The 26314-nt window shown below is 39.6% G+C and overlaps 3 protein-coding genes across 6 annotated transcripts; 1 reads left to right on the forward strand and 2 right to left on the reverse strand.

Annotated features, from left to right (window-relative positions):
- Positions 1-1014: 1014 nt before the first annotated feature.
- On the forward strand, positions 1015-10674 carry bmp8a (bone morphogenetic protein 8a). Of its 4 annotated transcripts, none has more exons than XM_055055346.1 (8): positions 1015-1087; positions 2272-2943; positions 7007-7199; positions 8101-8249; positions 8762-8941; positions 9028-9104; positions 9633-9743; positions 10187-10674. In XM_055055346.1, exons 2-8 carry the CDS (start codon positions 2487-2489, stop codon positions 10334-10336), a joined length of 1317 nt encoding a protein of 438 aa, XP_054911321.1. In that variant the 5' UTR covers positions 1015-1087; positions 2272-2486; the 3' UTR covers positions 10337-10674. The 4 variants fall into 4 exon arrangements, with proteins under 4 accessions (XP_054911321.1, XP_054911323.1, XP_054911322.1 ...); XM_055055348.1 differs by having other exon boundaries at positions 1016-1087; positions 2458-2943; XM_055055347.1 differs by lacking the exon at positions 1015-1087 and having other exon boundaries at positions 1099-2350; positions 2458-2943.
- A 33-nt stretch (positions 10675-10707) lies between these two features.
- On the reverse strand, positions 10708-14176 carry zgc:91910 (Zinc finger protein 706-like). Its single transcript, XM_055055349.1, has 4 exons — positions 14056-14176; positions 12278-12428; positions 11985-12111; positions 10708-11037 (listed from the first exon to the last, which is right to left on the reverse strand). The coding sequence occupies exons 2-3, from the start codon at positions 12410-12412 to the stop codon at positions 12016-12018; spliced, it is 231 nt and encodes a 76-aa protein (XP_054911324.1). The 5' UTR covers positions 12413-12428; positions 14056-14176; the 3' UTR covers positions 10708-11037; positions 11985-12015.
- A 494-nt stretch (positions 14177-14670) lies between these two features.
- On the reverse strand, positions 14671-25889 carry gsk3aa (glycogen synthase kinase 3 alpha a). The gene is made up of 11 exons (XM_055055340.1): positions 25565-25889; positions 22272-22357; positions 21467-21568; positions 21296-21379; positions 20636-20746; positions 20441-20571; positions 20111-20315; positions 19738-19833; positions 19395-19581; positions 19237-19314; positions 14671-18747 (listed from the first exon to the last, which is right to left on the reverse strand). Exons 1-11 carry the CDS (start codon positions 25737-25739, stop codon positions 18686-18688), a joined length of 1317 nt encoding a protein of 438 aa, XP_054911315.1. The 5' UTR covers positions 25740-25889; the 3' UTR covers positions 14671-18685.
- Positions 25890-26314: the final 425 nt, after the last annotated feature.

Below are 26314 nucleotides of genomic sequence, written 5' to 3' on the forward strand. Positions count from 1 at the left end.
GTTATGAGTTTGTAAAGCTCGTATGAAACAAATCGGAAGAATAAAAAATACATCCAAACAGTTCTGCCAGAGGAAATAGTACATTTCTGTTGAAAAAAATGTCGAAGTTGGCAAATATTAGCAGAAGGCTAATATCACACACCCGCCATCTTGTTTCTTTAATTTCCAACGGCAGTAACTCAAAAACTAAAAGTACATTTTTTGGTATGGAAGGAACTTCTTTTGTTTTTAGTCTGCGCTATTAATGCAGCTTTACCAAATCTTCATAAACATTTTATTGAATGTATTAAAATATTGGTCTTGGTTCTTATTCAGTAAATAAAACTTTTGATTTTGGGTTCTACGTTTCGTTATTGCTGTGGAAGACAATGGAGATATTCATAAAGGCTGAAGTTAGCTTCTGATTGTAGCTGCTAATTTAACTTAATTTTTCACTACCATGGAAATTATTAATTTGATATAATTTAAAAACTAAAATACTTAAACCAGTAAAACCTGCACTAGACTATTGTAGCAGAGTAATCCAGACTCATTAGTAAATTGTGAAACCTTTATTTGATATTTGAAAGTTAAAAAACAGGCTATAAAAGGTTTTTTGCATCCTGACCATATTGAAAATGATCCAGAATAATGCATCACAGGCTTAAAAGGTTTAAATATTGTAGTTTTTAAACTATAGCAGATTAAAGATAAGGTGTATTTTAAAATCCAATAATTTTTCATATTTTTCTGTGACTTGTTTCTAAATTTAACTATTTTTTTGTTTTGAAAGGTCAGAAGCCAAATGAAAACATGCATGTTAGCAACGCCTCCATGAGTTGTGCAGGTATTTGTGTATTTGCATGCATGTGTTTTCTTATTCTGAGCTCCTGGTTGTTATTCCTTCAAAGTGTAAATTTATTGAGAGAAGTGAAGCAAACTTAATTTGTTTTTCTCTCTTCCTGTGTGTGCGTGCCTCAGTTTGTGTCTGATGGCAAGGCCCAGACTCGCAGCCAGTCGCCGGACATTTCTCTGTAATTGAGGTGTTCGACATGCAGAAGATAAAGACGTGCCCGCCTGGATCTTCACTTCTCTGCACAGAGAGGAGGTAAACACAGAGCGGAGGCAGGTGGTGGTTTGGGAGAAATAAGCTAAGCTTCGTGTTTGCCTTGCCCGACCAGGATACGTTTTTGGTTTTACGTCAGGCGTTGGTGGAAGATTTGAAACTTTGTCGTGTTTATGTGATGGTTTGAGTTGTTCCTCTGCAGCTGTGCGTACTCTCACTGGCCACTCGTTTGCTGTCCACTCTCCATCCATCTTCACCCCCTCACTTTGGTGACAGTCCTCTACTTCTTCCTCTCAGGAATGCCTTTTTTATTTCTGTTGGGTTATTCAGTTTCAGAGGCAAACATTCCCTCTTTTTTGTATTTATTTTCTCTTCTGTACTTTCACCTCTCCTGATAAATCCTCCAGGATTTGGCATGTTCACAAAGCAAAGTGGGTAGCGCATTAATTCCTGGCATTTCAGGGACTTGCCTTTGGCCTCGGGCAAAAATGACGGCGACCGCGTTGGTTTGGTCAATGTTACTCGTTCCTCTCAAAGGGACCACAAGAACCGAGTTCACTTTGAAGAGAAGAGCGCACAAACATGAGCGGGCACAGGGCTGAACCTCTCTACTCTATTTTAATCATTTCTTCCCTCAGAGTCCTTCTGGTTTGGACCCGAGCGTGGATGTTTGCTCTAGACCTGCTGCAGAAAAACTCCTCCGGACAAATAGAGGATTTATCAGCTCAGAGTTAAAAAATGCATTTAATTTCTGTTGTAAACATAAAAATAATTTACGACAAACTGAAGAAAGGAAGCAGATGAAGAGGTAGAAGTGTGGCGGTGAGATGAGGTCTCCTGAGGAGACCGCTGGGAGGGGTGGCGATGAAGAGAGGAGAAGTTAAAGAGGAGGAGGAGGAGGAGGAGGAGGAGGGAAACTCCCTCCTGCTTGTGAACAGCTGCTCAGGATTCACTCTGCAGAGCCTCCACAGAGTGCAGAGTCGACTTACCTCTGCTGGGAAATGAGACTCGAACCGGGATCGGACCGTTCCTGAGCCGACCAGCGGGTCAAAGTTCTCCTGGGGAATCCCTGCTGGTTCCTCTCATCCTGGATCCAGAGGAGAATTACTCTAAACCTAATGACAACGCTCCCAAATTCCTCTCCAGCACCCACTCATCACTGAAATTGCTCCACATCTTTCACGTTTGCAGCTTCAAAGCTTCTCTTTTTTTGTCTATATTCACAGCAGTTCCAATAGCTTGTAATTATGCCGACTCTCATCATGCGCGCCTCTGCTGCTGCGTGACTGAGCGCTGAGGGGAGAGGTGGATTTTCCTTCTGATTTGAGATTAGAGGTAAACAGAGCCGGCGCTCGTCTAAACACCTCAGGCATAAATCTCGGCTGTTTTTGTCTGCGGTGACTGAGCTGCAGCAGTTGGAGGAGAGCGGCGCTCCAGAAGGATGAACCTGCACCAGATCCTGCAGCTGCGGGGCAGACCTGGACCCAGACCCGGCCCAGGACCCAGCTCCACCCTGCTGTTGCCTCTCCTGCTGCTGTCCGTCCTGCTGTGGAGCCAGCAGGCCGAGGCCGTGGTCCACTCCAGCTTCCGCCGGCTCAGCGGCCGCGAGAAGAAGGAAATGCAGAAGGAGATCCTGAACATCCTGGGCCTGCCGGGCCGACCCAGACCGCACCCGCCCCTCAGGCCGCCCTCGTCGGCACCGCTCTTCATGCTGGACCTGTACCACGCCATGTCGGCCGACGACGAGGACGAGATGGCGCTGAACGGGCCGGGCCTGGGGAGGTACGGGGCGGCCGTGCAGGTCAACTACGCCGCGCTGCCAACGCTCAGCACGCACACGCCGCCGCTGGGGAGCGTGGTGAGCGAGGCCGACACGGTGATGAGCTTCGTCAACCTGGGTGAGTGGCCAAAGGTGGAGACCGGTTCTGAGTAGAGGTCCGATTTTGTATAAAAGAAATTTTTATTTTGCCTGAAATGTTGCTAAGTACAGCAAAACAGTTGCTGAGTTGGCAGCAGTGGGTTGTTAACTACTATAAACTGTAAACGTGATGACATGACCTGGTGTTTGTCAGTCCAACATGTGAAAGCCGAGCCTTAGACCTTTAGGGAGGAACATAAGATTGTTGGAAAAGATTGACTTCACATAAAGGATCACTGATCTCCCAAAACTTAGGAAACTGGCGCAGATAAATCGGTGCACCTCCAGTTCTGAGAGTAGAGATAACTGAGCTTGAGAATTAGATAAACGATAGCATTATCGTTCATTGCGATAACTTGAGGTACAGTTTATTGTTTTGCAAAATTCGTTATAACAATCTAACACAAACCTGTTTGCTTAAAGCTGCAGTAAGGAACTTTTTATAAAGTTGCTCTTTGATTCCGCTGCAACTTTTCCCGTCAACAAATCCTGTTGGGAATGTTAACGCTAGTTAGCATAACCACTGCGGATAAACGGTTTTCCTGTAACAGGAAGTTGTTTCTCCACTATTAGGATATTTAGTAGCACATTCATGGGTTTGATTTACAGCGCTAAGACCCTCCTCCTGCCTCAGTTTGGTTATTTTTGCAGGAAGGACATTAATTTCCACAGATTTCTAACTGTTACCACATGGTGGCATTTTTAACATACATTTTAATAAAAGTTACATAATGCAGCCAAAAAAAATTGTTTTAAATAAATGTTTCATTTGTTTACTGTTTTTTATGTTTGTCAATCAACAGAATGTCGAAATTGAATAAAAAGAAAAATCGTTTTTGAATTAAATAGTGACCAAAGACACTGAAAGACAAAAAACTGTTCAGATTTTAAAACAAACTTATTGTTGATCCTGTCGCAATAAACTGCATAATAAATTAAAATGAGCTCAATAATTGTAATTGTGATATTTTTTAAGAGATTTTGTTTAGAGATATGTCAGAATCCATTTTATTGACTTTCTGTCATAAGCTTTTGCTTTTATTACTGCTATTTTTTGTTATGTTTTTATTTTAGATATTTAAAATATCTTTCAGTTTAAAGTTTATCAATATGTTACTTGTTTTCAAACATTATCACTTATTGCAATCATTTCTGGGACTATCATCCAGAAAAATGTATTATTGGCAATTTTTATTAAAATAAAGAAAAGTCAGATTTTTGTAGAGAATGGATCTGTAATTCCCTGTAGATAGAAAACAAAGAAGCATAGTTTAAAATGTTCTCCATTCTAGACTTGAGCTCTTGACGGGCCGTCTATAATCTTCCAGAGGGCTGAAAATGGCCCCTGGGCCACACATTGGACTCCCATGGATTAGCCCAGTGCTTCTCAAATAGTGGGGCGGGCCCCCTTTGGGGGGCGCGGTGCGATACCTGGGGGGGCGTGTGATCCTGGGGAACAGGCTTTTTTTTGGCTGTACTAGTATAAAGTGTAATTGCGCACAGTAGGCGGCAGTGGCGCTCTCATTGTTACTTCTGTCACGTTTGCGACAGTGCAACATTTCATGACTTACAAGACAACAGGTTTGCCTTGGTTAGCAGTGTTAAGTCAACAAAAAGCTCCGACTGCGTTCTGTCTATGGCCTCCGTTATTCAACAACCCCCAACATGAAAAAGTTTTCACAGGGATGAAAAGAAAAGTGGAGAGAGACAAAGATAATGAGACAACAGAAAGTCAACCGAAAGCTAAGAAGAGGAAATACGACGAAGCGTAGTTAGCGCTTGGCTTCACTGTGACTACAGTTGGAGAAGAGGAAAGACCGCTGTGTTTGCTGTGTCTAAAAATGCTCGCAGCGGACAGCATGAAGCCAAAATAAATTAGCGCGTCACTTAAATACGTTACATCCCAATCACGCCGATAAGCCGCTAGAGTTTTTTCAGCGAAAAAAATGTTAATAAGGAAAAAATGTTATGCAGAGATGGATAGTCACGGTGGGGAGTGGGGGGCGCGAATAGTTTTCTTCTTGCTAGGGGGGGCGTAACGGAAAATAATTGAGAAGCACTGGATTAGAGTTTGATCCCCTTTGAGTCTTTTGAAGGTAAATTTCTTCAAGAAGTTTCCAGAAATTGTTCTTAAAGGCCATATTTTTTAAAACTTTCCCAACTCTTGTTTCATTTTTTTTAATAATCTCTGAATATTTAAATGTCTGTTTATCAGCTGCTCTTTAAATTATTTTACTTTTCTGTCATGTCTGTTATGCTTCATAAAGACATTGCCATCATAATAATAAAAATGGATTTTATTTGTTCTTTTCTGAAAACTGGGATACTTTACAAGAATAAAAGAAAATTGCAAACAGAAAACTTAAGTACATCAAATAAAATCATTAAAGGAAATAAACGTGTCACTGGACATTAAAAACATTTGAGCATCAAACTACATTTTCCGCACATAATGCTAATGCTAGTTAGCATATCCACCTATAATTGAGGATGAAGTTGTTTCTCCGTCATTAGCACCTTTCGCAGCGTGTTCACAGGGTTGATTGACAGCGCTAAGACCCGCCTCCTGGCTCTGATTGGTTGTTCAGACGGCAGTAGCAGCTCATATCTCCTGTTACATTCTCAAAACATGGCGACAGTTTTAACAAATACGTAAAAAAAAAAAACGTTTATTTTTTAAAACAGTTTGGTTTTATTTATGGTCTTTTAAAAGATTTAAAACGCTTTAAACAAAAACGTTGAGCTAAAGTTTGTCACAGAAATGAGCGCGATGGAAACTGGTTTTCAGGTTTACGTTAAACTCAGCTTGTTGCATCATTCTGGTTCTGGTGCGTCTGCCGCCCAGAACCTGTTTGGACCTCAGGGAATCCGTCAGAACCGCTTAGCAGTCTGATCGATGCCTATCTGTGTTACCCTGAAAGCTAAACATCCTCTTCCCGACGGCTTCCTTCCTGCGGCCCCTCTGGGATTCAGACGCAGACTTTATCGTGGGAATAATTTGTCTCCTCTCCAAGCTTTTAATGAACTCTCATCATTTAGCAAGAAATAGATTCATCAGCCGACTCTAAAACAAAATAAATAATTTGCAAACGATTGTTTCCCTGCAGAAAACCTTTTCTGAGGCTGAACGCGGCTGAGCGGAGCCAGCGGTGGAGGTGGGCTGTGGGTTTCTGTGTATGTCATGGGAAGAAACAGCTGGCAGGAATTAAAGGCCCCACTGACACACAACGGCCCAGATCGAGATGAAAATGTTTCTGTGGAGGAGCGTCTCTAAAAATACTGGGAGGCCTGTAATTAGTGGTGTGTGTGCAGAGCAGCTGCTGCGGTCCACAGCAATAAGTGTCTCTAATTACCAGGCAGAGCTGCTGCTGCAGCCGACCAATCAGGGCTCGTCCTGATCATCCTCGTTTATCTGCACTTTAATTTATGATTCTGCTTCTGTTCAATGTTCAGGCAGAAGATCTGAAACCTGGTCATGGATTTAAACTCCTGCTGGTTGTGATGAAAAGCTGAAGCAACGTTCTGTTATCAAAGAAGCTTATTTTAGTTTTGACTCAGATTAAACTATGAAAAGTGCAGTTTTAGTTCAATCAGCATTTCTGCTTGGTTTTCTGTGTCCATATTTATGAGGTTCATAAAGAGACTCGACAAAAAAATGTCCAGGTCAAGAGTGGAAAAATATTTAATCCGTCCATTTGTCTTCATTCACCCATTCATTTTGTCTATTTATCCGTCTGTCCTCAGCCTGCAGGTTTCACGGTGTTTAAAGGAAAACTACAGTAGAAATATGTCATTTGGTCTCTAAAACAAATGTTTTAATTTAGTTAATTTAATTAAAACCTCTAAAGTCTAATTTTTATTCATTAAAATATTTCTCATCTCTTCTAAAAACAGAAAGTTTGCCTGCAGAAGTGCATGAATGATTTCTAGTGTTATCTTTAAAAAGTCTAAATTTTTCTTCCTGACAGCTCCAGTGTGTTTTTGTCTTGTTTGTCTTAAACCCAGAAACCTTTGACCCTTTGACCTTTCCTCTGTCTTTGCAGTGGAGCAGGAGCGCAACCTGCTGCAGACGCGTCCGTACTGGAAGGAGTTTCGCTTCGACCTGACGCCGCTGCCGCAGGGTGAGACGGTGACGGCGGCAGAGTTTCGGATCTACAAGACGCTGACGATCGGCCAGAGAGCGAACCGGACGCTGCACATCTCTGTTTACGAGATCAAACGAGAAAACAGGAACAGGTCCATCCTCCGGCTTCACTGGATTATTTGTGTTTTCATTGAACTTTAAGACTTTATGAAGCTGAATGACTCTGCATCTTCTGAACTCTGAATGTTTTGATTGTGTGAATCAAAAAATCTGAATATTGGCTGCAGATGTTTTGCCTATGGCGCCATCATCTGGTGTTAATGAAAATATGTATTTGGCAGCAGCTCATTACTTGTCCGGGAATAATTATTCCCATGATTGTGTTTTTGCAGTGCTACACTTGTTCTGACTAAATGGATGCATAATATCCTGAAACATGCAGATTCACTGAAGAAACAGGAAATTTTACTGTTTTTTTTTTCTTTCTCTTTTCTAGTACAAACATCTTAGCACAGCTGAAATAAGTTAAAATTAACTTAAGACTAACTTTTCTGCAGATGGGAACTTGTTTCAAGTCAATAATTCCTTAATATATATATAAATATTTTTTTTAATAAGTAAGTAATGGTTCTATTGGCAGATTATTTCACTTCTATTGTGGAAAAACTATGTTTTTCCCACATTGTTAGTATTTTTGTCAGTGTTAAGGAATTATGAACTTAAAACAATGTCCTGTATCTTGAAGATAAAAATGACTTTAAGTTAGTTTGGTCTTATTTCAAGCACATTAATATGTTTGCATTAGAAACTAGAGTGAAAATATTTCTTTTTGGTAAGATTTGTATTTTTGCAGTGAATTGTGGAACAAACAGTTAATTTGATTGTAAAAACATTTCAAATGTTCCAAAACAACCATAAATAGAAATTTATATTACGATGAGAAATGTTCAGAATAAAGATAATCGTCCACATTAAAAGCCTCAGTGGGCCGTATTCAGCCCCGGCGCCTCGGGTTTGTTTCTCTGATGACGTTTGTTGGTTCCGCTCCTGCAGAGAGTCGGAGCTGGTTCTGCTGGACATGCAGTCGGTTCCCGCCGGACAGGAGGGCTGGCTGGCCTTCGACGTCACCTCCGCCTCCAACCACTGGCTGCTCCACCCGCGCAGCAACCTGGGCATCCGCCTCTACGTGGAAACGGAGGACGGTGAGGTCATCCGCCAATCGCGCCGCAAATTTCAACCAGATCTGTGATTTCCACTTGCTTGATGTTTGTTTGTCTTTCTGGATGATAAAAGTTTTCAGCCTGAAGAATGTTGTAAAAAAAAAACATTTCTGTTGGTTTGTTAGTAAAAATATCTGGATAGTCGGGGTTCTAATTATAAAAACTTGGTTATAAAAAGATTTTAAAAAATAGTTTTCATTGAAACAAATTTGCATCATTCTTTAAACTGCAGTCGTGGACCGCAAAAAAAACAGTCCAAGGGCCACAAGTGGCCCCGGCGCCACAGTTTGGACTCCCTGGTTTAACACCATCTTTTAGTTTTTGGTTTATAAAGTTCAGATTTCAGTCTTTCAATGAATGTTAACTTTTCCATTTTGTTGGCTTCCTCCATCAGATCCAAGCAGTTCTTTAGCTTCAGGTTGAAGACAATGTCTAATAAGCATCCTGACCGGGTCCAGAAGTTCTGATCCTTAGCGCCGTTGCTCTCCTTCCAGATCGCACGCTGTCGGCCAGCTGGATCGGTTTGGTGGGCCGCAGAGGCCCGCGCTCCAAGCAGCCCTTCATGGTGACCTTCTTCAGGGAGAGCCAGATCCCGTGTCGGCCGACGCGCGCCGTCCGGCCCAATCCCAGGAGGAAGAAACCCAAATACGACCTGCCCATCCCCACCATCCACGGTACCAACCTCTCCATTAGGAGAACCCAGGAGTCTTTACCCAGGTTCTGTTTGGTTTAAATCTGGGCCGTTCTGCTTCTCTTCAAGGTCGCAGTTCTGTGAGTAAAGGTCAACCCTGCAAAAAACACGAGCTGTACGTCAGCTTCAGTGACCTGGGCTGGAAGGTGAGTCAAACCACAGAAACACCAGAACATTTGGTTCTTCTGTCGGTCCAGAACTTCTGCACTGCAAACTTAGAGTAACTAAAGTATAAATTAACTCCATTTGTGTAAACTGTCTAAATTGGTCAACCTTTCTCCACATTTTTTTATATTTTATGTGTAAATGTATCTAATTTCACAATATTTGGCCTAAAACCGACTCAGTGCTGCCCTCTGTAGGTTAATCTGTGGAAACACTTGGTTATAATGTTGCATTCCTGCCCCCTGGTGGCGAGTCAGGAGATAGAACAAGAAGATTAATCTGTCATTGAAACAATTAACTGGAGAATACAGATAAAAAGGCGATTTTCAGAAAAAAACATTCAGATCAGTAGTTAAAGCAAAAATGTCCAGAAGTACCTGATTAAAACAACCCAGATTAATATCAGGGCAGAATGAGGGATTGGGATTAATCAAGTATTTTTGAATGTGAATTTTCTGTATTTATTGTTTTTCTGAAATCATGCTGAACTCGTGTTTGGTTCTGTTCAGGACTGGGTTCTGGCTCCGGCCGGCTACTCCGCCTACTACTGCGACGGTGAATGCATCCATCCAATGGGCGCCTGCATGAACGCCACCAACCACGCCATCATCCAGCAAGTGGTCGGTACACAAACATTTAGAATAATTTTAATGTCTGAGTAAAACGAAAAAGCTGCTTTTCAGATTCACAATGGCCACACGGAGCCATCAGAGTACAATTCACTTCATTTTCTTGTTTTTTTGACAGGAAATGTAAAAATATTACTATGTTACGGAAAAACATTAACAGTGAAACGCTTTTTAAACAAAAATTGAAAAGAAAATAAAAACAGCTATAAAAACATCCACTTTTTAAAAAAATACTTTTTCCATTTATAAAAATATAACCATATTTTTATTGGATTTGGAAAATATAATAAAAAGCCTTTTTTTTATTAAACCACCAGCTGCCAATATTCAAACATTTATTCAAAATGACTCCTTTCCATCCAAGAACAAACCTTTAATGGAGTCGACGGTAAAAATCACCTGATCATTAATCAATAATGTTTTGTGTTGTGCAGGTCCACCTGATGAAACCGGACGAGGTTCCGTCGGCCTGCTGCGCCCCCACCAAGCTCAGCTCCATCTCGGTTCTTTTCTACGACGACAACAACAACGTGATCCTGAAGAAGCATCGCAACATGGTGGTGAAAACCTGCGGCTGTCTATGAGGAAGAGGAGGCCGCCCTTCCTCCCTCTGGTACGGCAGGTCGGTTCGCGCTTTAATTGCTGCTTTAGGATCCAGAGGCTTCAGCTTGTTGCTTTCACATAGATTTATTGCAGGCATTCAGACTTTTATCTATTTAAAAACAGATTTAGTTTTCTACAGAAGACATTATTTTACTGTAAAAAGAATAAAAACATTAGATTTGTGTGCCAGATGATTACAGTACTGTTCCAGTTGCTGCTAAAGGTCAACAGGCAAATGATGCTTTCTACAGTTTGATGCCTCGTTTGTTTTAAAATGTTTTTGTATGTGAAGAATCTATTAAACTGTAATAGTAGTTAATGGTGATGCTTTATGTATAAAAATCTTAAAAAGTTAAATATATCGATTGCTTTATTGAAAATGTTAAAAAAAACAACGTACAGTGAATTCAGTCTTTGGGGGAAAATTTTTAACATGAAATTTACTTTTTGTTGCAGTGGAAGAATATTATAATTGGTGGAAGAACTGAAATCTGTTACACTAAAAGTTAGTTGCATGTAATAAATATATATTTTTAAACGTGGGGGGAAGTGGGGGGCTGCTGGTGTTGGTCTGCCCAGGTTTCTGTTGTGCGTCTCCCCCGTCGCCGCTGAATACTGACAGGTCCCGAGTTCGTCAACATCGCCAGGCAACGCAGCCGAGTCGTCTGTGGTCATCATGTTTCTGATTCAGAAAAAAAATAAAACATCCAAGACATAAACACTGGATAACAGAACAACAAAAGTATAAATAAAATCACCTTCCTAAAATAACGACCCAACGCAGAAATCTCATCTCTTTCTAAAAGTAAAAAAGACGTTTTAGGAAAGTGACCAAATGTTCGATACATTTATTGAAACCACTGGCAGGTTTCGCTATTCTTTACAGCCATATGCATTTTCCAGGTACTTGTGCAATTTGACCAATGCAAAGATGCCAATTTCAATAAATTGGCTCAATTAGCACAACTGCAAAGGAAATACTTTTTGCATCATGAGTCCCAGGATCAACAACCAGATGTTACTACTTGTGAAACGACAAACAGGAAGTGGAGGGTCAACTGAACAATTTTTAATCACGTTTTCCGACAACAAACTTATTCATGTGTGAAATAAAGTTTTATCAATAGTAGGAGAAAATAGTCGAAGTTTTTCAGACATTTGTAAAGGAAATGCAGCAACTGTCTGCAACAGTAAACATTTCTGTTTTTGTTTTTCTTTAATCAGTTCTTTAAACCAGTTGTGTCCAAACCAGGTGCAGTTTGGGGACAATTTTGTTTAACAATTTCCAAAATGTCAAGTTGTGCAGCTACATGGTCAATGGAAACAGCTACAGTTTCTTAATTTGTTGGATTGGTTGTTTTCCTACCGAGGAAAAGAAACTCAATGTTTGTAAAAAATAAACATCCTATTTATTAAAGATGCTTTTGATTTATAAAAATGTTGCCCTGATTAATGAAAAATTTTCCATCTTCATGAACTATCCAGAGCTTGTGGGCCAAATTTGCAAGGCCACCAAAAATCCTTCAGAGGGCCACAAATGGCCCCCAAGCCACACTTTGACCAACCCTGATTTTATACCCGTCTCCTTATAAAATGGGTTTCATAATTCCAGCTATGAAAACTTCTTACTTTCACCCATTTTCATCATCTCAGTGGTCCGTTACGCCTGGACGTCGGCCAGCTCCGGAGGCATCGGGGACTTGGGGTGTTTGCTCTCAAAGTGCTGCTTGAAGGTTTTCGGGTCAGGCATCTGGGTCTGAAAGATCCAGAACAAACAGAAGAACTTCAGACTGAAAGAAATGGTCCACCAGTTAAAACCAAAATAGAAAGAGGAATCATCTGTCTGGAAGTTAAACCACTCATGACTCATTTTGTTTAACAGTTCCTGTAATCCGTGTTTTGAAGAACTTGTTGGTACCGACCCGGCAGACAGGGCAGGTGTGGACCAGCGCAGCCTTGGCAGCGGTTTTCTGGTCGGCACCGTGAGATTTCTTCTTCTCTGCTGCTTTCTTTGCGTTCTTTTGCTGGGACTGAATCTTCTGCTGCCCACGAGCCATGGCTCCGTGCTTCAACCTGAGGAGGAAGAGGAGCAGCGGCGTTAAAGGAACGGCGTCACAAAACATGGAGACATGAAATTTCTCAAGTTCAATATAACTTTTCATTAAAAGACTTTTTGTTCCTCACTTTCTAAAGTTAAATCAAAATAACCTCTTGTTTTAGGTCAGCTCGTCGCTAAAATGTCAGAAAACTTAGGGGAAATGTTTTTAGAGATTTTTTAAAACTTTCCTAGTATATTTTGTTCAAGCATTTAATTTCAGCAGAAGATAGTTTACTTTTATTATCAGAATTTATTTGGATCAATATGATATTAATATGGATATGGATATTAATATGGATATGGATCAATATTTATTATTCCTACTCATTCAATACATCATTGATCGATGTCTTATATTTTATAATTGCTCAAGTTATTTAAATTGGTAAAAAAAAAAATGACTCGTATCTCCAAGCTGTTGGATAAAAATTAAGGTCATTTAAAAATGTTTGAAAAGTGTTGCATTTTACTGTGGGAAACAAGTACAAATTTCGAAGGTAATTTATTTAACCAAAAGGTTAAAGGTAAGTCTGAAGTTTACAACAACAATGTGTAATCAAAACAAACCTTCAGCAGTGAAGATACTTCAAACTAATGATGATCTAATTGTAACAAAGGATTACAATTTGTGAAAACATCCTAAAAATTGAAATTTTTCCATTTGTGTGGATTAGCAACCTTCCCTCTAACTAAACAGGTTAATATGAAGCATTTCATACCACAGGTTGGAGTGAATTGCTAAATCTTGCACACATTTTTGTCAACTCTTCAAAACTGAATTTGCAGTTCATTCCTGGAAATTGTGATGCCTTAGAACAAATTACAAATCCAAAACACAGCTATTATTCTGCTGATGATCATCTGTTTATAAAGCATTTTTTAAGATCAATATAAACCGTGCTTAACATACAGAAAACAAATTTAAGCAGATTTGAAAATACCTCTGCTTATTCAGACATTTTTGTACGTCTTCCCATCAAATATTTCATGTCGGACAAAATGCAGTAACATTTATGTCATTTTTTGATCTTATGTAACGTTTACGTTATCAGAGAAGCTTAAATTTTGGGCTTTAACGAGCTGTTAATCTACAATAATACAAAAAACGACTCAAATAGAACTCTGCATGTCAGAAATTCACTTTTGTTTGATTTTCTTATTAATTCTATGTCAATTTAAAATACAGCTTTAAATAAACATTAATACTGTGCTTAAGCTACGATTCAGACACCAACTTCAGGGAGCTAAGTTAGCGCCGAGAGACAAATGGAAACCCGTTTAGCTGTTTAAGTACTTTTATCCGCTTTGAGTCATTCGAGCCCAGGTGCCTGATGATGTTTTAGCAGATAACATGTAACAAAATGTCAAGTTTGGCAAAAACTACCGCGGCTCAAAGCCGGTTTTATTCCAACCGGCGCCGCCTTGAAGCTAACGATTCTCGCTTAGCAACGCTAAAGTTTCATACAGCTCAAAGTTAGTTAATAGCACAATTTCTTTACGTTTAAATGATAACAGTGGATGTGAACGTTAATTTCAAACCGGAATAAAGTTTAACCGGAGCTATTAAGATAGTAAGAAGCTCAGAAACTCGGTGAGGTTTACCTTCGAGAGTGCACTCCGTCTTCTCTCCTTTCGTTGCTTTCCTTCTTTGAGAGCGGAGTAGTTTCCAGCGCACCCAGAAACCACGAGGGCCCTCTAGCTGGACGGAGGTGGAACTGCAACCTACGTCTTCCACATTGATCCAGCCTTTTAAAAAAAATTGTCACATAAATGTCACTAATGACCTAAAAATTTGACTTAATATTCGAAAACCTCATTCATTTAATTCCAGAAATTTAAGCTTCTAGTCATAGAAAATACCTTTGATCTAACAAATTTAGTTCTTCACAGGAAAATTTCTGTTAGAATATTTAGTGGATTTTCTTTATTTATCTAACTGACTCAGTTTCTAGAGTTTCTGATGAAGAACTCTAAGCTCAGAAAAGTTTGCATTACATTTCTGTCCAATGATTCAAGAAGTAGTCTGGAATCAAAAGGTTCAGAAAAGTAAATACTCAGGAAACTAAAAAGAAAACAGGCAAACAGAAGCAGACAACAATGGGTCTAAAAGTTAAAATCCTCCTTGAAAAAATCTGGAGGATTTTGATATCAAATCCATACAAATTCAATAAATTTTCAATGTAGAACTTTTGAAATGATTCAGACGGACATTTTAAACACAGTTTCACCACTTTATTACAGCAAATGAGTCGATACCGTACACATAACAGAGACAGCTTTGTGTTTTTCTCTCCTTCAGCCTTCGCCACATGAACAGTCCCCCGGGTCAGAACCAACATCAACAGCTTATCACAGGAAAAATGAAAAACAACGAGCAACACGTCAGATTAATAAAAGATTTGAGGTAATGTGAAACATTTCTGTAAAATACTGCGCAGTATTTTAATATTGCAGTCAGAGACAGCACAAGGTTCTGGTCCAAAATATCACTAACTAAGCACTTCCCGTCTGAACGGCGCCACCTACAGGCTGGAAACTGTTAATGATGAGAATTATAAGAGAAATCCGACATACAAAAAGTTCCTGCTGCAAGAACGCATAAGTCTAACAAAATAAAGAATTTAAAAAGATTACATCCAACTGCATAAATAAGAAACTGATATAGTAGGATAACATTAGACACAGAAATGTAAAGAAACTTTCACCTTGAGGCAGACCTGCATGTTTACATTTCTGTGAATTTTTGGTCCATTTTGAAATATGTAATTAACTTCATATGTAAATAAAGTCATCAGTGTGTCAAAGGCATGTCAGAGTTTTAAGGTTATTTTAAATAAAAGAACAAAAATGTGGCAAATCGCTACAAAAAATAACATTTTTGACATTAATTACACACTACTAAGAAACAATTTTTGATTTTCTCTGATGCAAGCATTTTTTGCAATTAAAGCCATAAATTCCTAGACTTTCACCAAGATATTCCCAGACATTATAAAGTCTTGTTTTTATATAAATGTTCTGATTTAAAAAAAATGCAAGAAATGCTTTAAGACTAAAGTGGAAAATATTCAGATCTTGCGCTAAAAACATGACAAGTAACCGCCGTAATTAAGGCAATAGATGAAGAAAATGGCTGTTTGATTTACTCCTAACTTTACCGACTTAGAAAATAAGAAAGGGAATAATATTTGGAAAAAAATGTTTTTATTAACTTTCAGACAGTATAAGAAAACATATTCAGAATTCAGAGAAATAGTCTGGAAAAGTATGGATTAAGTTAGAAGGAAATACATTCTGGCTTCCCAACTTTATTCATAATTATATAATCTTAAGTATTCTAATCTCAATTATTTAAAAAACTTTTCATAGTAAGTCTTTATTTTATTGTCCTTTAAAATAGACTCATGATTCAGATGCCAAACATCATCATTTCAATTATTTTGGGAAATTTTCAACAATATGTGGGAATATTTGTTTTCAGCGCTGCGTTGTCATGATGTCCAGAACATTTAAATAAAAACTCAAAAATACAAATTATATTGTTTTGGAGATGAAAAGAAAAATTGCAGAAAATTCTCCAAATGTTTAGAAACTTAAAAAAAAGGAACAAGTTTTTAAAAATTTAAAAAAGAAATTTTTAGAAATCTGTTTGACTTTTTAGACCCAAACTGACTACATTCAGTCTCGTTTGTTGAGAGGAAGACGATATTTTGGATCAGAACCAGACAGCACTGGATCAAACCCGGATCGGACTGGCAGAAGGAGAACAGCCGAGATTCTTCACAGTTTTTACAAAACGACAGAAAGAGAGAAAAACATCATCTGCAAAAATGACGAGTGGTTGTTTTATGCTTTTTTGCAGTATTTACATTTTGAATCGTGGAGAAATAAACAAATGCAAAACAAAAAAAAAACTATTTACAAACTAAGATGTCGACAGAATGAGGGAGGTCAAATATAACCAACTCTGTCTGTAATCAAAAGAAATAAAATCAGTGATATTTACATGTGCAATAAGGAAATAAATGGCTTCTGTTGGAGAAAAATCGGCGCTTCACGCCTGGTTTCCTCCCTGCAGGGATTTCATTTATCTGTTTTCATTTCACACTTTTTCATTGCCGCAGTAATCTGGACAGCTCTGAGCGTGAGCGCCCCCTGCAGGGACGAAGGGCGGCGCGGACGCTGGGCAGGGAAGGAAGCAGGATGTGGGCGGCAGTGACCTCATCTGACCCCGAGGTTGCCAGTTAGAAACCGGCCGGCAGCGACACGAAACACCAGGCTGTTCAAACACGCTACACTACGAACTTTCACGTGTTCTGCTCTGCTGACTAACACCGGTACCGTACAGTTCGGACCGCAGTAAGAATCTCAGACACAAACACAAGGATTTACATTCGCTGGATTTCTACATGTGTTTTTCTCTCTAAAAGCTTTTATTTATGCTGTAAGATACGCAGTAAAATCGCAATCTTAAAGCTGCTCGATTTTGAGGGGCTGCAGCTCGCTTTTAAAAGCAAACGAACCAAAAGAAATGCAAATAAAAACCCTGAACTGATAATAGAAGATATAAACATTTTGGAGGCTCAGAATGAGAACGGCTGGTCTTTAAGGTCTGAGGTTTCTACAGAAATCGCTAAGTTAATCTTTCATCCAACAGGTTGGCCAGTCACAAGCAGCTACCACTGTCAACCACAGGAGGGCACTAGTGATCTGCCACAGCAGAGGAACAGAACTCAGACACTATGCTGCGCACTCCACACCGAAGCAATGCAAGAATGGCCAGTTGTTTCCAATCAGAAGTGCTTGAACGTTTTAACGTTAATATAAGTATTTTTGTGTTGTAAAGTTGTTAAACTTGCCAACAGATGCTAACTGATAATAACATCCAGTGTTTAGGTTTTCACTCCAGCAGGCGTTAGCTCAATTTTAGCTTTTATTTAACGACAGAGTATTAGGGTCATAAATAATCAAAAAAATAAAATTAAAAGATAAAGTTATACAATTACAAGAAGTTAAATGAGAATAAATTCATAATATGAATAAATTTATATTGTTATAAGAATAAACTTGTGTGATAATAAAGTCATGCAAGAATAAAATGACAATATTATAACATTTAATTTCCCTCTGGAATCAATAAAGTATTTTTGAATTTATTCTTGTTTAATTTTTTATTTTCTTTGCGGGGCCCTAATACTCCCTCGTATTTTGTCTATATAGTTTAAGGCTAAATTAATGTAAAATCCATTGTTAACCTGTCATTTAAAAGCAAAGTTTCCAACAGACCAGTCCTGTCTTTCTTCTGGCATTTAAACAATCTGAGATGTGGAGCGGCATTCAGCAGGGTTCATATTCAGACCTTTTAATTTCAGAAAAAATAAATAAATAAAAAAAAACACAGGCTGTTCGGTCTTTGCACGCTCAGACAGATGTTTTAACGGCACAAATATCGGGTCTCGCTCTGAATCAAGACAAATCCGAAGCATTTAAAGACAAAAATAGTCAAAAACAGCCAAAGAAGTAATTCTGCAAAACGTTTTCAGATTGAACAATGGTCTGGTGTTTCTCCATTGGTCGGCGAACCACACAAAAATCTCAACTGCATGTGAATGCTAACTTTTCAACAAATTCACTTCATCCTAAATTAAAACTAAAATCAAAAGTAAGAGGTGAGAAACACGACTACAGTGGATTTCTGTGGCTGCTGCTGCCACCTGCCAAACTGATCCAAAACTCTGGGTTGGATTTTCCAAACATCGCAGATTTAAAAATACATAAGAATAAAAAATTATCTGATTTTAAAAATAATAATCAACGTTTGACCACGTGGTAAATAAATAAAAACAAAACGTGGATTAAAAACGTTCTTTTCAGAGGACCAGCCCCGACTATTGAACCTCCTCATTCCACCACACCAGGTGTGTGTGTGTGTGTGTGTGTGTGTGGGGGGTGTGTGTGTGTGTGTGTGTGTGTGTGTGTGTGTGTGTGTGTGTGTGTGTGTGTCTACAACAACCTCCTGCCGTTTCCATCCCGGCAGCTAAAGAGTTAACAGTCTTAACAGATTTACTGTACAGAGACAGATTATAGAGGTGGACAGAAAGCAGCAGAGAGAGAGAGTGTGTGTGTGTGTGTGTGTGTGTGTGTGTGTGTGTGTGTGTGTGTGTGTGTGTGTGTGTGTGTGTGTGTGTGTGTCTGAGAAAGGGAGGCCTGCAGGTAGACGTTGGTTCGCCCTTCACATGCTGTTCACGGGTCCGGGATGCAAACTGTGGTGAGATGAATCTGAACCGGGACCATCTGAGGAAACAGAGCGAAACGTTTCAACCCGTTTTTCTGTTGTTGTTGCAATGCTGCCATCTTGTGTCTAAAAACAGCAACAACATGCATCTCGCCTCAATAATAAAGACAAAAAGGCCACGTTTACTCCCATTCGTACTTTTTAGAATTGATTTCAACATTTTTAAATCTTTGGTGACCCGTTACCTCGGTAACCCATCCCTACCAATTAAATTCAACCGAAATTGTAGTTTGAAATCAGTGTTTCTCTTCACTCCACTTTGGAGCTGAAATGATTAATCATGATGAATCGATTAATTAAAATAACAGTCAATTAATTCAGTAACAGATTAATTGTTAACTGGAGAACACAGACTCAAGAAAAGGCAGTTTGCTGAAAGAGCAACACACCCAGAGCTGTAATTAGATATAAACAAAAATATAAGCATTTAGCATGTTAAAGAAATGCTACGACAGAATGATGGTTAAATGACGAAAGGGCTTTCCCACCGTGGACAGAAGCAGCCGTATGCGAGCGAGCGTGAGGAGGGATGAGGATCGAGTTCAGCTGAGGCTGGATCGAGAGCTCTGCACATAAAAGCAAACGCCAGACTCCTGCTGAGGATGCAGAAACTGAGGAGAACGGTGAGGACGAACGCGGCTCTGACCTGTGGTGCTGAAGTTGAAGAGCAGGGGCAGATCGCGTCCGCTGGGCAGCCGCGCGTTCGGCTGGCGCAGCTCATCGAAGAAGGCGTGGGCGCAGGCCTCCAACGGGGAGAGCCGCGACGCCGGCGTGTACTCCAGCAGCCGGGAGCAGAGGGTGATGGCCTCCGGAGAGGTACGAGGTTTAAACACCTGAAAACAACAATGGTTCCACAGAAAGAGGGCGCCAAAGAGCTGAAGGGTTGCATTTTATTCCAAATTCAAAGTAAAAATTTAAAGCGACCCACTGAATGAAAAACAAACATGTTTTAACCAAAACTTCCAAAATAGGTTTTAGTGTTTTCTCACCTTGGTCCATGGATGAGCTTTGATCTGTGGGAACTTGAACTCTGTGTAGTTTGGGTTCATCTCTCGTATCTGTTCCCTCGTCGGGGTTCCCAGCACCTAAAACCCAAATCAGGACAACATTAATTATGCAAGAGGCTTAAAATCAAAGTCAGTGTGAATTCTTGAAAGAATTAAGTAATATGGAGTCACATTCCTGCCAAGAACCACAGAGAAATAATGGAAGAGAGAACTGATGAAAGAAAAGCTGTTTGCCATTTATTTGCAGGCACATGAATGTATCACAGCAGGCGGTAAACCAAAACGCTCCTCTGGGTTTTGGGGCAGCAGTGTGACTCCATACATGCATAAATCAAAGGTCAGAGGTCAGCCTCACCTTGATGATCTCCACCAGCTGGTCGACACCGCTGTCGCCGGGGAATATGGGCTGACCCAGCAGCAGCTCCGCCAGTACGCAGCCAGCTGACCAGATGTCGATGTTCGCCGTGTAGTCAGTGGCACCGAAGATGAGCTCCGGGGCACGGTAATACCGCGAGCAGATGTACGACACGTTGGGCTCACCGCGAATCAGCTGCTTGGCACTGAGGGCAAAAACAGAAAACCATCAGAGTGGTAGAAACGATTCAACAGAGGCCGCCGTCGGCCGCCATCAGCCGCCCGCCGTCGGCCGCCGTCAGCCGCCCGCCATCGGCTGCCCGCCACTCACCTGCCGAAGTCGCACAGCTTGAGAATGGCGGTTTCTGGGTCGACCAGGAGGTTCTGCGGCTTGATGTCTCGATGGCAAACGCCCTGCGAATGGATGTAGGCCAGGCTGCGAAACAACTGGTACATGTAGACCTGAGCAGGGAAAGACAGCAGGTCGCATCAGGAAGAAAAATCAAACTTCTGATGACGTTTCTACCTTCACATAAATGATGGGAATGATGCTCTTGGTTTTGTTGAAGTGCCGGGCGACCCGGTAGACCGTCTCAGGGACAAAATCCAGCACCAGGTTGAGGTAAACCTCGTCTTTCTGTCAGAAAGAAAAGAGTTAGGAGTTCAAAACAAAACAAGCTGCCGGGAAAGATTTACGTCAAGTTGTTTGAAGCAAAATGTTACAAAAACATTAAGAGTGTTTACAGGAACAAATTATGGCTTCGGTTTACAGCAACAAACTACTGAACCACAGCAGAGCGAGGTGCAGTTTCTACACGTTCATGCATCAACTGTATTTTAAAACAGAAAGAAAACCAAAAGATGAGAAAATAGAAGACAAAAAACAAAGACAGAAAGATGAAGACAGAAAATCGAAATGAGGAAAAAGAAATTAAAACAGAAAAGAAAGAAAATACAACATCAGAAGAAAGTACAGAGAGACAGACTCAAAGACAGAAAGACGAAAAGAAAGACAAAACTAACATAAGAGAAAAAGAAAGAACCAAGAAAGGAAGGGAAAATGTGAAGACGGAAGACCGACAGAAAGACAGGACGAAGATGGAAAAACAGAAAGAAAAAGAGAAAGATTGAAGACAAAGACAAAAAGTCTGGAAGCTGAAAAGACGGATGGACATTTCCGCCCAACCTTCTCGCCGCTGGAGTAGAAGAAATATCGCAGTCGGACGATGTTGCAGTGATCCAGCTTCCTCATGATCTGTAACTCCCGGTTCTGAAAAAAAAGCAAAAAAAAAACAAATGAAATTTTTCAAAATAAAAGACCCAACAGATTAAAATAAAGTCCGGACCAAAGCTTCACCTTAAACCTCTTATCCTGCAGAACTTTCTTAATGGCCACCATCTCCTGGCTGTCGATGAGCCGAGCCTGGTACACCACGCCAAATGATCCATTCCCAATAACCTGCCGGGATTTGCAGAACACCAGTCAGACCAGTAAAGGCTGATGGGAGCGACTGGTTTCTGAGCTTTATTCTGGACTCTTTTAAAGCAACAGGAAACCTGACCAACAGCTTCATGTCCAGTTTTAGTTTCAGTGATTCGACTCGATTTGACAAACATGAAGTTATTTTTCCAGTTTTAGCAGAAGAAACTCAAATTGATTATCTGTTACCGAAATAAAGAATATAATTACAAAAAATAAATGAAATCAGTATTGATTCAAATAAATACTGAAAGTAGTAAGTGAAATAGAAAAATAAACAACAGTGATAATTGTTAACTTAAGAAACAAATAAGCATCTTTTTTTTTGTACCTTTGGATGCATATTTGGTACATATTCATCAAATCATTTATTAATTTCTACATTTATGGCCAATTTTGACATGAGTTGTTCTCCATAGAATTGTGTAGCTTCTGCAGACTCCCATCAGAGATTACACATTTGACTTCATAGAATAAATAATCTGAAAACATTTAATGCAAAGCTCACAGATTAAAGTCTTAATTGTTTATTTGGCATCCAAGAAACGCATCTGGATGGAAAAGTTTTTCTATTTGCAGCTAAATAAATCATTAAAAGTCTTTGGCATTATTTGCAGTCCAACATTTCAGTGACCTGGAACGTTTGGTGGTGATTAAAGAGCGAAAGAGAGCAAACAGCCACCTTGATGTCAGTGTAGGAGACTTCCTGTGGGCGGTCTGGACCCTGACCCGGCGTCGCTACAACCGTCGTCACCTTCCCAATGTCTCCTAGGCGACAAGCAACAACAGGTTTCATCAAACATCGAGGGATAAAGTCTAAAAAGACGTTAAAAATAAGATCATTATGGTGTTAAATCGCTGGACCTTCTCTCTGCTGCCTGGAGGAATATTTGAGCTGGATGGATTTTAACACACAGAATGTCAGAGTTCATATTCATGGCTGTGTGACTAATTAACCTGGGAAGCCGCAAAACTAGGCCAACAATGTCTTTATTCTGAAGAGCTGCGTTCAGTGATGCCAGCCAGCATTTAAAAGGATTATTCTATCCAATCCAGCTTCAAAGGAAAAGTCCGACATCTAATTAACTAATTTATAGTTAATAATATTTTATTTCTTGTAATGCCAGCTGGAGCTAATTTATTGACTCATTCAGGGATGCAGCCATGTGTGGCAGGATGAGGAGTTATTTCAAGAATATTTCATATGTTTACATTTTACATTTCTTAGGTTCATTTTTATGTGTAAACTAACTGCAACTAAATACTGTTTAATTTATTGAAATTGAAAAGTTAAGTAAGCTCCTAAGAGCACCACCGACCTGGATATGAGTCTCACATCACAGAAAAAACGGATGGGCTACAACTCGGCTTGAAAATCAGCAATAAGAATTAAAAACTATTTCATTTCTCTCTCTTTATAAAAGAAATCCACAGAAGATAATAAAGCTCACTAACAAAGTATGACTTTTTCTCAGATTAAAAATTCATTAAAAAAAACAGGAAAAAAAGTCAATTACAGAGGAAAAAATACATTGAAAATATTTGAGAATAATGAATTATGATAAAAAGTGAGAATTCTGAGAAAAGTTTGTTCACATTTTTTGAACGTAGAAAGAAGTTTGTATGATAACAGTCATTAAAGAGACACTCCACTTTAATATCACTGAAAAGCCGCCATTTTGAGAAATGATGCAAATTTTTAACACTCGTTATGAAGTCGTCAGTTTGCGCCAACTTACCCTTTTGCCTGTTTTCCCTGTCAAAGTCAAATGGTTATTTCTTGAAATGCAATTTTCATAATAAATTTTAATAATGCAATTTCGATTGTTTTATTTATTTAAAATATTTTCCAGCTCCAGTGTTAAATGTTCTTTAGAAATTAATGCTTTATCATCTTGGGTGGGTATTCTTAAATTAATAAGCCATTACTATTAGTTTGGCTGAAATTGTGTTATTATAATTTCTGGGGCAATTTGTGATCATGACAAGGCGACATCTTTGTCTTCTGCATGGTAAACCATCATCAGTCCATAAAGCGTGCTGCTTATCTAACCCCAACACTGCTGGTATCGTATCGGCTAACCGGGTCACTGAGTTCTTTAACCAGACTACGAGGTTCATCCTCTGGACAAACATAAAGAAGTAGATAAGAAGTAAAATGCTGGTTGCTGTGCTATTTCTTCATACCAAATTCCACTTTTTCCTCAGTTTTGGAATTTTTTCCACAGTATTTAATATTCTCAGTCATAAACCGTACCAAAGGATTTGTTGCGGGGTTTAATATGCATTTTCTTCCAGGCTCTGCAGCCTTGAAAATTCTTTGAAACCTTAAATTACTGGGGAGAAATGACAAGACAAACAGAGGAAACACTTCAAATTCCTTTTTTCTACCAGACTACAGGAAAAACCTACTTCAACATCACATATAGGGTCTTCCGAATATACGTAAACCCAACCTCAATGTTCACAACATTTTTGTTCTCTTTGTGCATCTAGTGGGGTTTGACTACTTCTTTATATCCAAATATGTATTTTTATTATATCAGTATTGTGGTTAGGACTGTCATGATACATCTGGATGATAAATTGTCAGAAATAATTGTGATACATGATAATATTGCCTGTGAGAGTCGCCCATCTTCTTTTCTCAACAGATCTCCATTTTTCTGTGATCTTTAGCATTTTGGGTGATCTTAACTCTGTCTGATATGAACATCTGTGGCCAATTTTAGCCAGCTAACACTTTGACTATATTAGCAACAATCACTCCACTAATAGTCCTTAGCGATATGCATATTGCACACGGATCCTGCAATGACAATATATTTGTGATATATTACTTTGAACTGGAGTTAATGCGTGAAGAGGACATGCTAGCACAAACTAGCTGCAGGATAAATTAGACCACGTGGATTATATGAGGAAAACACAACAAGGAATCCAGAAATTGAGATCTTAGACACAAACGACTCACTTGAGCTTTGAGTACTGTGACCACGCCTTCTTTGATTCACTCACAATACAAAAATTATAAAATGTAGACTGAACTTTAGCCTCTTATGTGAAGGTATATAATTTGACAAATAAAGTATTCCAAGAAATTGCTACTTTAAAATATCGTCTTATCACCCAAATAGCGAATCATTAACATGTCACGAGAGTCATAAAACTTCTTCAGTCAGAGGCAACTTCAGCTTCATTGGAAGACTGACTGCTACCACAAAGACTCATTGAATGTATTGTGATGACATAAGATACAACATTTAAAATGGATTTAATATGTTTCATATTAGTTTATGAGTGAAAAAACAAACTCATTGATATTCCAGAAGGCATCAGTGAAGCTGGACGTGCATCACTTGCATCCTCCAGGCGTCCGCCACCTGCTGCCGAGTCTTTGCCCCACAGGTGACCTTGGTGGGTGAGCATCGGTCCGCCCTGACCCAACCCCAGGCGAGCCAGACCGACAGCTGATGCTCCTCTCACACCAACACCAACAAAAGAGCCCAGTCGATGCTGCATCCAAGTTATCCGAGCCTGGCTTTGCCACAAAGAACCACCTACTAATTCATGTTCTCACTCCCATCTGACCCCAGAAAAATCAACCCGAGCCAGACACGGTTTCATATTTTAAATTCAGATGATCAGCTGATAGCCTGGCGTGATAATGATCTTCTGAACTGGAGGGAGGAGGTGATTTCATCCGGACTAACAAAACAAGTGGCTAAAACAGCCAGGCTAGCTAGCATGCTAATAAGTTCGTTAGCATAGTAACTATTCCAACTGGGAAAAAAAAACTTAAAAACCTGGCGTGCTAACGAACTTGTTAGCAATCTTGTTAGCATGCTAGCTATTCGTTACACAGAGAGATTACTTTTCTCAGTATCTAGTTATTTTTCAACATTAGAATTGCTGCTGCAATATATGCAAGGGATACAAGTTGAAGCTAAGAAATAATATGTATAAATAACTTACTGGAAAGCTTAAGGTTCGAGCATCCCGACGAGCTGCTGCCGGAGGCCTGTGGGACCCCGGACTTTCCTGTGCTGCTCCCCACGGCAGCGGCTGATCCGGCGGAGGCTGCAAGGGCTCCTGGAACAACTGGCGGCTCAGCAAACGAGCTGGTCCTGGGCCGCCCGCTGCCGCTCATATCTCTGAGCAGAGGTCAGAGTTATTTTTCCCACTGTTTTCAGCTTAGTGACTAATAATTATGAACAAGCAGCAGCGAATAATGTCATAAAATAGCGCTCCAGTTGCCGCCGCCAGCTGTCTGGGCTGAAAGCTGTTGCTAGACACCTAGAAACGGAGCTCCCGCAATGCCACCTGGGAAATGTAGTACGAGGCTGCTGAGGCCGTTTATAACCTCTAGCAATTTTAACATTTATTATGAAACAAAATATTAAATATCAAACAAAATAATTAACATTTACAACTCCCAAATATCCCAATTTAAGATCATATACATGTACTTTAGGGCCACTGCAAATGGAAAAAATTAGAACATTTTCCAATACAACACTCTAATGTTGAGATAAATTTTTAATTTTTTCTGGAAAGAACTTGTAAATTTAAAATTATATTATGAATCTATGTTGTTTTTCAATTTATATTTATAGATTTTTTTCAGTCATTTTCCCTCATGTCATCCAGATGGAATCAATTTATCATGTGAAAGTGTCACATGATCTTTTTTAAAAGTTAGCTTATAAATTTAGACAAATATCT

This window comes from Poeciliopsis prolifica, unplaced genomic scaffold (genome assembly GCF_027474105.1).
Source record: "Poeciliopsis prolifica strain line A6 unplaced genomic scaffold, Auburn_PproV2 SCAFFOLD041, whole genome shotgun sequence".
Taxonomy (NCBI): Eukaryota; Metazoa; Chordata; class Actinopteri; order Cyprinodontiformes; family Poeciliidae; genus Poeciliopsis; species Poeciliopsis prolifica.